At 46.6% G+C, this 13,069-nt stretch overlaps 1 protein-coding gene across 2 annotated transcripts in view; it reads left to right on the forward strand.

Moving 5' to 3' along the window:
* LOC124005065 (chloride channel protein 2-like) overlaps positions 1-13,069 on the forward strand; it is a 168,358-nt gene that overhangs the window by 104,888 nt on the left and 50,401 nt on the right. For both annotated transcript variants that reach the window (XM_046313973.1, XM_046313974.1), the window contains exon 12: positions 696-851. In XM_046313973.1, the coding sequence (XP_046169929.1) occupies positions 696-851 (156 nt within the window). The remainder of the gene's footprint in view (positions 1-695; positions 852-13,069) is intronic.

Genomic DNA, 13,069 nt, shown 5'->3' on the forward strand with positions numbered 1-13,069 from the left:
TACTTCCAAAGTTGTGGCAAAATGGCTTAAGGACAACAAAGTCAAGGTATTGCAGTGTCCGTCACAAAGCCCTGGCTTAAATCCTATCGAAACATTTTGGGCTGAACTGAAAAAGCGTGTGCGAGCAAGGAGGCCTTACAAACCTGACTCAGTTACACCAGCTCTGTCAGGAGGAATGGGCCAAAATTCACCCAACTTATTGTGGGAAGCATGTGGAAGGCTACCCAAAACGTTTGACCCAAGTTAAACAATTTAAAGGCAATGCTACCGAATACTAATTGAGTGTATGTAAACTTCTGACCCACTGGGAATGTGATTAAATAAATAGTTCTCTAATATTATTATGACATTTCACATTCGTATAACAAATTGGTGATCCTAGCTGACCTAAGAGGGAATTTTTACTAGGATTAAATGTCAGGAATTGTGAAACTGAGTTTAAGTGTATTTGGCCAAGGTGTATGTAACTTCTGACTTCAACTGTATGTAAATGTGATATTGTGATACATTTGCAAAATTTTCTAAAACCAAAAAAATAAATAATAATTTGGGGATATTGTTTGTAGGTTGAGGGTCAGAAAACAATTTGATTCATTTTAGAATAGGGCTGTAACATTACAAAATGTTGAAAAAGTGAAGGGGTCTGAATACTTTCTGAATGCACTGTAATGTCACTTCCTGTTTCCCCCATGCAGCTTACCCAGAAGGAGTCTCTGGTGACGTTGCTAGATAACCGGACATGGGCCAAGCAGGGCATAGCCGAGGGGTTTGACTACATCGGCAACTCCCAGGCCTGGAATCACCCCCAGGTCAACGTCTTTGTTACCCTCGTTCTCTTCATCGTCATGAAGGTAGGCACATCATCATCCACTTTGTTCTCATCTCTCCTCTTCTTTATAATCACCAGTTCTTTTTTAATTCCCTGTTACTGTTCTTCTCCCCTACTACATGTGGCATGTCTCAATAGTCTGAAGTAACGTCCTTCCCACTGACATGACAGGTGAAGGTATTATGACAGGATCCTCTCTAGTAATTTTAATGGAAGGAGTAGAGGCTGTTGTGGAGTATTGAGTCCCAGCCCAGTGTTGTATGAGGGCTAGGCTTGTGGCGTATTGAAACCCAGCCCAGTGTATTGAGGGCAGATGAAGCAGCATGTTATTACCTTGTTGGGATTTGATTAGGTTTTTATGTAACCTTTGTTTATCCAGGTTGTTCCATCTAGCATCTCAAATGAAATGTCCCCTTTTAAAAAGAGAACCGCAGAACTGCTGTTGTAAATCTTGTTTGCTCGCTGCGTCGTGTGTATGTGAGAGAGAGAGAGAGGAAATAGGCTGTGTGTCGAGTAAACCAAGTGTGTAATGCAGTTAAAGCCCCTGGATAGCGAGGAACCACAGAGGGATGGAGAGAGACAAAAGTGTGTGGGTGTGGAGAGGGACTACGGGGAGTGCTAGAGCAGTAAAGTTATATAAGCGTTAGATATTGAGTGTGATGATCTTGCTGTAATAGAAGAGAAATACTCTATACACTCTCTTTCTCTCCTTTGGTTTCTTGCTCATCCTAGCTCTCTCTTTTTTTGCCTTTTGTCTGTCTCCCAAAATCAGAAAAGAAAACATCATTATACTTTGTGGAACAGTGAGACCAATCTACTCTACTTTATATTAATCTACTCCACTCGAACCAATTGTCTTTCTCTCTCTCCACTTCACCCCTGTCCCTCGTCCTGTCTCTCATTGATGGTGTGTCCATCTTCTCCTCTCCAACCTCTTCTTTCTCATCCTGATATCAGACACCTTTACTGTCCCCCCTCTGACGGTGCTGCCCCCTCCCCCCCTTCCTTCAACGTCACTCCCAAGGGTGTAACTCGGTCATTCTAACTTTCTGTGTGTGTGGCCCGCTACTGTATATGGGACAGTATTTCTGTTCTATTTTTTGACGTTGTCACAAACTTTGTGTGTGTGTCCACTGTCCTCAATAGAGGGAGTATTTTTGGCCTTACATGCATATGTAGTCAACTTCACATAGTTGCTGTTTTACAGAACTTAGACGCACACACGCGCACGCACACACACTAACTCGGGCACACACAAAGCATCTGCTGGGATGCTGCCTAAATTCATTGTGTAATTTAAAGAGCTCAGAATTGTAGTTTCTCCCACGCTATGCAAATGGCCCAAGCTTTTATTAGACAGTTCAATGGATAGATTTTCTCCTCTGTATGATATTCCCTATAGCAGACTGACTGTTTTTAGCTAGCACACTGCATTAAGACAATGTTTTGACTCCTATAGTTCTACTCCAGCCCTCTGTTGGACGATGGTGGCAGCCCAGTAATTGGAGTGGGAATAGGAGTAGGGCCCTTGGAGGCCCCTGGGGGGCAAGGTGATAGACTGTCCTCTGGTTCTGACACACACACACCCTTCTGATGACTGACACATTAAATAGAGTATAAATGTCCCTGCTACTGCGTCAGAACTTTTCCCCTTGACCCCGCTTTCCTCCCCATCCCTCTCCCTCCTCTTTCTCCTTCTCTCTTTCTGTCAGTCATTTCCTCCTCTTTTTTTATTCTGCTACATCTGTTTCCCTCTGATTCCACTATTTATTTTTTCCGTCCATCTCCTCTACTCCCTCGGCTCTCTTCCTCTTTCCCTTCCTTTTCTCTTCAGTCCTGTTTTTCACCTCCTTTATCCCCCTCTCTCACATCTAGCACTCCCACCCCTCTCTGTGGGATAAAATGAACTATCAATGACGGTTCAGCTGACGTCTTGTTCACATACGGTATGGGAATGCTGGAGCAGGTGTGAGCCCTCAGGAAGAAGTGTGTTCTCCAGCTCTGCCTCCCTATAAAACCTTATAATCCGCTCCATTACCATAGAAACCTCAATCTGGCTTTTACAGGAGATGAAACTTTTTACCTGTGGCCCTGTGTGGCTTTTACTTTTACTGTGCGTCTGTGCATTTGCCTGAGAAAGAGAGCAAGATAAGTGACAGAGGAGAACAGCGTTGGAGACCTGGAGGAAGCAAGAGTCAAAAGAAACTAGGAATAGTGACGTATGAAGGAGGAATAGGAGATGACTATAGATGCTATGCGGTAGAATGTTACAGGAAGGATGTTACAGTAGGATGTTGATGGTGTAAATGTTTCTGTTGTTTTGCAGTGATTGCATCAGCTATTTTATGACCACCTTCTACGGTAATTCTGTAAAGGTTATTGGTTCTGGCACAGAAGGTCAGTATTCAGGGATTCTGTGACTTGGGATAACGTTGTGTGTTTGCGTGTGTGTGATTGCGCGTGTTTGGTAGTTGAAGTCCCCTCTTGCAGCATCCCATGGTTCCCCTGGTCTGAAAGTTGTTTCTGAGGTATAGTAGGTGATATTCTACAGTGCTCGGAGGCCATGATGATACAGTAATAATGAACCGTATGTCTGCTCATACCTGCGTGAGTCAGCAAGAGCATTGCTTAGGCAACTCTGACCGGAAGGAAAGAACCCAGGGTGACTGTCACTGGGCAGGAAGTCAACGTCACCACTGCCAGTCACCATGGGAATAACTGCCCTGCCTGCTGCCACTGAAGGGGAAGTGATGTCATTACACGCTGCCAACATTATTTGCGTCTCACCTGTGTGTGTGTGTGTGTGTGTGTGTGTGTGTGTGTGTGTGTGTGTGTGTGTGTGTGTGTGTGTGTGTGTGTGTGTGTGTGTGTGTGTGTGTGTGTGTGTGTGTGTGTGTGTGTGTGTGTGTGTGTGTGTGTGTGTGTGTGTGCGTGTGTTCCTGCGTGTGTTCCTGTAAGACAGAGGGGACTAATTACTAGAGAAGTAGAGCTTACCACGTCCAAATAATAATGTTATATCAAACACGGCAGTCGACAGAAACCAAGCCAGGTCTCCTCTCTTCTCATTAGAGAGAGAGGAACGGAGGGGGCCTATAGAGGAACGGGGGGCCTATAGAGGAATGGGGGGGGGGGCTAGAGAGGAACTAGGGGGGCTATAGAGGAACTAGGGGGGCTAGAGAGGAACGGGGGGGCTAGAGAGGAACGGGGAGGCTAGGAGGAGGGTGGGAGGGAGGTGAAAAAGGATGGTGTTGGAAGAGTTGTGTTACTGTTAGGTAAGATTAATCATTTCTAGGGGACCCTGTAACCTTAAACTGAATAAGTACATTGACTTACAGGTAGGTCATCTGTGGACTGTCTGCTTTGTAATGCTGTGGTGTGTGTCTTATAGAAGTAACACAAATACACACTCACAGACACTCTTTATTTTGTTTATTTTTTTTGCTCTACCATTCTCTACACACACACACCATTCATACCTCTGTAATAACCTTAAGCCAATGTTATGTGTTTCCAGATTCCTTAAACCCCTCTCCCTTCTTAAGGTGTGCCTAGCCAGACCAGGTGTTTTCGTGGAGCACCTTTTAGAGAAGTTACATTGGCGTTCTTGCCAACTGTTGATCAGAACTTTTTCCATCATGGTGCATGGTAATTCAAATCAAATTGTATTTGTCACATGTGTCGAATACAACAGGTGTTAACAATCACTCAAAGGTACAGAGCTAAGAGCCCCACGAGCAAAGTTGGGTCTCAGCTTTTATTGAAAAGTACAACCTCCTTATCTATTGCACCGTTAGCAGATGTGTGGAAACAATGAGTGGGTACATGGTGCAAAGAGATGATAATCACTAGTTTCATAACTATCTGCTGACACCGGGTATAGTCTGAATGATTAGATCATGATACTGCTAATCATGCTATTCTCTGTTCTCCTCAGCATGTTTCCATTGGGATCCTGTAGATACTTATTAACAGGATGTCACATACTGTGGTTTCATCCAGTCTTATGACTAGAACAGACAAGGAAGGTCTGTATCACCAGAGAAACACAGAATAGTTTGTAGTTTTCCACCACACTATTTTTTGGGCCTTCCTCTGACACCGCCTAGTATATAGCTCCTGGATGGCAGGAAGCTTGACTGCAGGGATGTACTGGGCTGTATGCACTACCCTCTATAGTGCCTTATTGTCGGATGCTGAGCAGTTGCCATACAATGAGGTAATGCTACCGGTCAGGATGCTCTCTGGAGCAGCTGTGAAACTTTTTGAGGATCTGGGGATCCATGCCAAATATTTTCAGACTCCTAAGGGGGAATAGGCGTTGTGTTTCCCTCTTCACGACTGTCTTGGTGTGTTTGGAACATGGTAGTTTGTTGGTGATGTGGACACCAAGGTCCTTAACTCTCAACCCGCTCCACTACAGCACCGTCAATGTGAATGGGGGTGTGTTCGGTCCTCTTTTTCCTGTAGTCCATGATCAGTTCCTTTGTCTTGCTCACGTTGAGGGTTACGTTGAGAGTTAGGCACAACACTGCCAGGTCTCTGACCTCCCTATAGGCTGTCTCATCGTTGTCGGTGATCAGGTCTTGCTTGCATCGGCTACGGAGAGAGTGATCACACATTAGTCTGGAACAGCTGGTGCTCTCATGCATGCTTCAGTGTTGCTTGCCTCGAAGCGAGCATAAAAGGCATTTAGCCTGTCTGGTAGGATTGCGCCACTGGGCAGCTCGCGGCTGAGTTTCCCTTTGTAGTATGTAATATTTTGAAAAAACCTTCCACATCCGTTGAGCGTCAGAGCCAGTGTAGTAGGATTCGATCTTAGTCCTGTATTGAATCTTTGCCTGTTTGGTGGTTCGTCTGAGGTCATAACGAGATTTTTTATAATCATCTAGATTAGCTCGGTGCGGATGTTGCCTGTAATCCACGGCTTCTGGTTGGATATGTATGTACAGTCACTGTGGGGACAACGTCATCGATGCACTTATTGATGATGCCCTTGACTGAGTTGGTAATCTCCTCAATGCCATTGGATGAATCACGGAACATTTTCCAGTCTGGGCTAGCAAAACAGTCCTGTAGCGTAGCATCCGCGTCTTATTACCTTTTCCGTATTGAGTGAGTAAATTCTACTTCCTGCTTTAGTTTTTGCTCGTAAGCAGGAATCTGTATGGGGAACTATGGTCAGATTTGCCAAATGGAGGGTGAGGGAGAGTACTTCCAGCTTTAGTTTTTGCTTGTAAGCAGGAATCAGGAGGATATAATTATGGTCAGATTTGCCAAATGAAGGTCAATGGAGAGCTGTGTATGCATCTGTGAGTGGAGTAAAGGTATTCTAGAGTATTCTTTTCCTCTGGTTGAACATGAGTCATGCTGGTAGAAATGAGGTAAAACAGATTTAAGTTTGCCTACATTAAAGAGTCCCTGGCCCCTAGGAGTGTTGTCTTCACTATTATTCTACAATGTAGAAAATAGGCAAAGTAAAGAAAAACACTTAAATGAGTATGTGTGTCAACCTTTGACTGGTACTGTATATAATTAACATCATAATAGTAATTAGCTATTGCGCGTGTGTGTGTGTGTGTGTGTGTGTGTGTGTGTGTGTGTGTGTGTGTGTGTGTGTGTGTGTGTGTGTGTGTGTGTGTGTGTGTGTGTGTGTGTGTGTGTGTGTGTGTGTGTGTGTGTGTGTGTGTGTGTGTGTGTGTGATGCATGTCATGTAAAATGGCAGCCCGCCACTCACATTCTTCTCTGCCATGCTCCATTTTCGATCAATGACTCCTGGCGTGTGTATTTGTGCCATGATACATATACGCGTGTGACGCAGTAATCCCCAATGACATTCACAGGTGTTTGTATGACGCAGTAATCCCCAGTAGCATTCACAGGTGTGTGTGAGTGACGCAGTAATCCCCAGTGTGTGTGATAGGTGTGAAAGCAGCGTAGGGTGTAGAGTTACTGACAAAGATCCATTAGATCACACTGGCAGCTGGGCTTAGTTACTGCTAACTAGAGAGAGAGGGAGAGAAATAAAGAAGGAAAGATGGGACGGGGAAATGGAGAAGGAGAGAGGGAGATTAGTGTAATTAAGAGGTCTATTTAAAGCTCTCTTCGGCTTGTGTGAAAGTTTGTAGGGGTGTTTGCATGTGTGGGTTTGTGGCTTTTGGAAAGGTGTGTGTGTGTGTGTGTGTGTGTTGCTAGTTTGACATGCAGTGTATTTGTATAGTGTGTGTGTGAGTCACTGGTGACTAGGCTTGGTCAGTATCCAGATTTTCATACAGTCATACCGTTCCTGTGCCATACCGGTATTTACGGTATTACCGGCATAGCACACAATGGGATGCTAAAAACACACAAAAAGCCCGTTGGGCATCTATTACCAGAATGCTAACATAATTAGCACAAGTAATATCAAAATCACAGTGACGCTATTAGCAAAATGCTAACGACCGAAAACTAACATACTAATTGCAAAGACAGGCAAATACAAGGGTAACTTCATCACCGCATGTGTGCCACACGACAGAGACTCACTGATACATATAGAACGCTACCGCTTTCTCCCTTTGTGCTATTTACAAACAAACGTGACTGGCTCAAATGTTCTGGAGAGCTATGATAAGCTTCATAATGCGACATGTGAAATGAAGAACCCAATCTGCTTTATCTCCCAACGTATCACACAAGTAGCTACAAATATTCAAATTTATTGAAAAACTTATAAGAAAAACTATCCCGTGGCTTTTTCCATATTATACGGTATTTGGCCCACGCCTAGCACCGGTAACATTATCCTCTAATTACCCATCTCTTTCGTCATCGGCGGCGGCTGCATCCTGTTATGCAGGTGAATGAGGACCCAAAAGCGACTTGGCGAAAACAGAGTCTTTAATCCAGTTTAAGGAAATAGCAATACTCCTAGACAAATCGGAGCGGTAAATAAAGCATAAGAAACAATTTCACTCGTAATCACGAGAACTGACTGGAGACTCGATAATGAACTGCAGGTTGCCTCGGGAAGGCACTTGACCGTAGCAGACTCAGACACCTGCTCACCACGCAGCATCTGGGGGAAACACGACACGACAGGGCGATACAAAGACACAGCACGGTGAACAGTATACAAGGATCCGACAGGACAGAAACGGAAAACAAGGGGAGAAATAGGGACTCTAATCAGGGGAAAAGATAGGGAACAGGTGTGGGAAGACTAAATGATTGATTAGGGGAATAGGAACAGCTGGGAGCAGGAACGGAACGATAGAGAGAAGAGAGAGAGAGAGGGAGAGAGAAAAAGGGAACGAACCTAAAAAGACCAGCAGGGGGAAAACGAACAGAAGGAAAAGCAAAATGACAAGACAATATAAGACAAAACATGACAGTACCCCCACTCACCGAGCGCCTCCTGGCGCACTCGAGGAGGAATCCTGGCGGCAACGGAGGAAATCATCAATCAGTGAACGGTCCAGCACGTCCCGAGACGGAACCCAACTCCTCTCCTCAGGACCGTAACCCTCCCAATCCACTAAGTATTGGTGACCCCGTCCCCGAGAACGCATGTCCATGATCCTACGTACCTTGTAAATAGGTGCGCTCTCGACAAGGACGGGAGGGGGGAGGGAAGACGAACGGGGGTGCGAAGAAAGGGCTTGACACAGGAGACATGGAAGACAGGATGGACGCGACGAAGATGTCGCGGAAGAAGCAGTCGCACAGCGACAGGATTGACGACCTGGGAGACACTGAACGGACCAATGAACCGCGGAGTCAACTTACGAGAAGCTGTCGTAAGAGGAAGGTTGCGAGTGGAAAGCCACACTCTCTGGCCGCAACAATACCTTGGACTCTTAATCCTACGTTTATTGGCGGCTCTCACAGTCTGTGCCCTGTAACGGCAAAGTGCAGACCTCACCCTCCTCCAGGTGCGCTCACAACGTTGGACAAACGCTTGAGCGGAGGGAACGCTGGACTCGGCAAGCTGGGATGAGAACAGAGGAGGCTGGTAACCCAGACTACTCTGAAACGGAGATAACCCGGTAGCAGACGAAGGAAGCGAGTTGTGAGCATATTCTGCCCAGGGGAGCTGTTCTGCCCAAGACGCAGGGTTTCTGAAAGAAAGGCTGCGTAGTATGCGACCAATCGTCTGATTGGCCCTCTCTGCTTGACCGTTAGACTGGGGATGAAACCCGGAAGAGAGACTGACGGACGCACCAATCAAACGACAGAACTCCCTCCAAAACTGTGACGTGAATTGCGGACCTCTGTCTGAAACGGCGTCTAACGGGAGGCCATGAATTCTGAACACATTCTCGATGATGATTTGTGCCGTCTCCTTAGCGGAAGGAAGTTTAGCGAGAGGAATGAAATGTGCCGCCTTAGAGAACCTATCGACAACCGTAAGAATCACAGTCTTCCCCGCAGACAAAGGCAGACCGGTAATGAAGTCTAGGGCGATGTGAGACCATGGTCGAGAAGGAATGGGGAGCGGTCTGAGACGACCGGCAGGAGGAGAGTTACCTGACTTAGTCTGCGCGCAGTCCGAACAAGCAGCCACGAAACGGCGCGTGTCACGCTCCTGAGTCGGCCACCAAAAGCGCTGGCGAATAGAAGCAAGAGTGCCTCGAACACCGGGATGACCAGCTAACTTGGCAGAGTGAGCCCACTGAAGAACAGCCAGACGAGTGGAAACAGGAACGAAAAGAAGGTTACTAGGACAAGCGCGCGGCGACGCAGTGTGCGTGAGTGCTTGCTTAACCTGTCTTTCAATTCCCCAGACTGTCAACCCGACAACACGCCCATAAGGAAGAATCCCTCGGGATCAGTAGAAGCCACAGAAGAACTAAAAAGACGGGATAAGGCATCAGGCTTGGTGTTCTTGCTACCCGGACGGTAAGAAATCACAAACTCGAAACGAGCGAAAAATAACGCCCAACGAGCTTGACGAGCATTAAGTCGTTTGGCAGAACGGATGTACTCAAGGTTCTTATGGTCTGTCCAAACGACAAAAGGAACGGTCGCCCCCTCCAACCACTGTCGCCATTCGCCTAGGGCTAAGCGGATGGCGAGCAGTTCGCGGTTACCCACATCATAGTTGCGTTCAGATGGCGACAGGCGATGAGAAAAATAAGCGCAAGGATGAACCTTATCGTCAGACTGGAAGCGCTGGGATAGAATGGCTCCCACGCCTACCTCTGAAGCGTCAACCTCGACAATGAATTGTCTAGTGACGTCAGGAGTAACGAGGATAGGAGCGGACGTAAAACGTTCTTTTAGAAGATCAAAAGCTCCCTGGGCGGAACCGGACCACTTAAAACACGTCTTGACAGAAGTAAGAGCTGTGAGAGGGGCAGCAACTTGACCGAAATTACGAATGAAACGCCGATAGAAATTAGCGAAACCTAGCAAGCGCTGCAACTCGACACGTGACCTTGGAACGGGCCACTCACTGACAGCTTGGACCTTAGCGGAATCCATCTGAATGCCTTCAGCGGAAATAACGGAACCGAGAAAAGTAACGGAGGAGACATGAAAAGAGCACTTCTCAGCCTTCACGTAGAGACAATTCTCTAAAAGGCGCTGGAGAACACGTCGAACGTGCTGAACATGAATCTCGAGTGACGGTGAAAAAATCAGGATATCGTCAAGGTAGACAAAAACAAAGATGTTCAGCATGTCTCTCAGAACATCATTGGATAAAAGCGTCTGCTAAATGGCATATATTATTATATTATTATATATTATTATTATTTATTATTATTATTATTATTATTATTATATTATTATTATTATTATTATTATTATTATTATTATTATTATTTATATTATTATTATATTATATTATTATTATTATTATATTATCATTAACTAATGCCTGAAAAACAGCTGGCGCATTGGCGAGACCAAACGGCTGAACCCGGTACTCAAAATGCCCTAACGGAGTGTTAAACGCCGTTTTCCACTCGTCCCCCTCTCTGATGCGCACGAGATGGTAAGCGTTACGAAGGTCCAACTTAGTAAAGCACCTGGCTCCCTGCAGAATCTCGAAGGCTGATGACATAAGGGGAAGCGGATAACGATTCTTAACCGTTATGTCATTCAGCCCTCGATAATCCCACGCAGGGGCGTAGAGTACCGTCCTTTTTCTTAACAAAAAAAAAACCCCGCCCCGGCCGGAGAGGAAGAAGGCACTATGGTACCGGCGTCAAGAGACACAGACAAATAATCCTCGAGAGCCTTACGTTCGGGAGCCGACAGAGAGTATAGTCTACCCCGAGGAGGAGTGGTCCCCGGAAGGAGATCAATACTACAATCATACGACCGGTGAGGAGGAAGGGAGTTGGCTCGGGACCGACTGAAGACCGTGCGCAGATCATGATATTCCTCCGGCACTCCTGTCAAATCGCCAGGTTCCTCCTGAGAAGTGGGGACAGAAGAAATGGGAGGGATGGCAGACATTAAACACTTCACATGACAAGAAACGTTCCAGGATAGGATAGAATTACTAGACCAATTAATAGAAGGATTATGACATACTAGCCAGGGATGACCCAAAACAACAGGTGTAAAAGGTGAACGAAAAATCAAAAAAGAAATAGTCTCACTGTGGTTACCAGATACTGTGAGAGTTAAAGGTAGTGTCTCAAATCTGATACTGGGAAGATGACTACCATCTAAGGCGAACATGGGCGTAGGCTTGTCTAACTGTCTGAAAGGAATGTCATGTTTCCGAGCCCATGCTTCGTCCATGAAACAACCCTCAGCCCCAGAGTCTATCAAGGCACTGCATGTAGCACCCGAACCGGTCCAGCGTAGATGGACCGACATAGTAGTACAGGATCTAGATGGAGAGACCTGAGTAGTAGCGCTCACCAGTAGCCCTCCGCTTACTGATGAGCTCTGGCTTTTACTGGACATGAATTGACAAAATGTCCATCAAATCCGCAATAGAGGCACAGGCGGTTGGTGATCCTCCGTTCCCTCTCCTTAGTCGAGATGCGAATACCTCCCAGCTGCATGGGCTCAGTCTCTGAGCCAGAGGAGGGAGATGGTTGCGATGCGGAGCAGGGAAACACCGTTGGCGCGAGCTCTCTACCACGAGCTTGGTGACGAAGATCTACCCATCGTTCTATGCGGATGGCGAGAGCAATCAAAGAGTCCACACTGGAAGGAACCTCCCGGGAGAGAATCTCATCTTTAACCACTGCGTGGAGTCCCTCCAGAAAACGAGCGAGCAGCGCCGGCTCGTTCCAGTCACTAGAGGCAGCAAGAGTGCGAAACTCTATAGAGTAATCCGTTATGGATCGATCACCTTGGCATAGGGAAGCCAGGGCCCTAGAAGCCTCCCTACCAAAAACTGAACGGTCAAAAACCCGAATCATCTCCTCTTTAAAGTTCTGGTAATTGTTTGAACAATCAGCCCTTGCCTCCCAGATAGCTGTGCCCCACTCTCGAGCCCGGCCAGTAAGGAGTGAAATGACGTAAGCAACCCGAGCTCTCTCTCTAGAGTATGTGTTGGGTTGGAGAGAGAACACAATATCACACTGGGTGAGAAAGGAGCGGCACTCCTTGGGCTGCCCGGAGTAGCAAGGTGGGTTATTAACCCTAGGTTCCGGAGGCTCGGCAGACCAGGAAGTAACAGGTGGCACGAGACGAAGACTCTGGAACTGTCCAGAGAGGTCGGAAACCTGAGCGGCCAGGTTCTCCATGGCATGACGAGCAGCAGACAATTCCTGCTCGTGTCTGCCGAGCATGGCTCCTTGGATCTCGACGGCAGTGTTACGAGCGTCTGTAGTCGCTGGGTCCATTCTTTGGTCGGATCCTTCTGTTATGCAGGTGAATGAGGACCCAAAAGCGACTTGGCGAAAACAGAGTCTTTAATCCAGTTTAAGGAAATAGCAATACTCCTAGACAAATCGGAGCGGTAAATAAAGCATAAGAAACAATTTCACTCGTAATCACGAGAACTGACTGGAGACTCGATAATGAACTGCAGGTTGCCTCGGGAAGGCACTTGACCGTAGCAGACTCAGACACCTGCTCACCACGCAGCATCTGAGGGAAACACGACACGACAGGGCGATACAAAGACACAGCACGGTGAACAGTATACAAGGATCCGACAGGACAGAAACGGAAAACAAGGGGAGAAATAGGGACTCTAATCAGGGGAAAAGATAGGGAACAGGTGTGGGAAGACTAAATGATTGATTAGGGGAATAGGAACAGCTGGGAGCAGGAACGGAACGATA

The sequence above is a fragment of the Oncorhynchus gorbuscha genome, linkage group LG19 (assembly GCF_021184085.1).
Source record: "Oncorhynchus gorbuscha isolate QuinsamMale2020 ecotype Even-year linkage group LG19, OgorEven_v1.0, whole genome shotgun sequence".
In the NCBI taxonomy this organism is placed as follows: domain Eukaryota; kingdom Metazoa; phylum Chordata; class Actinopteri; order Salmoniformes; family Salmonidae; genus Oncorhynchus; species Oncorhynchus gorbuscha.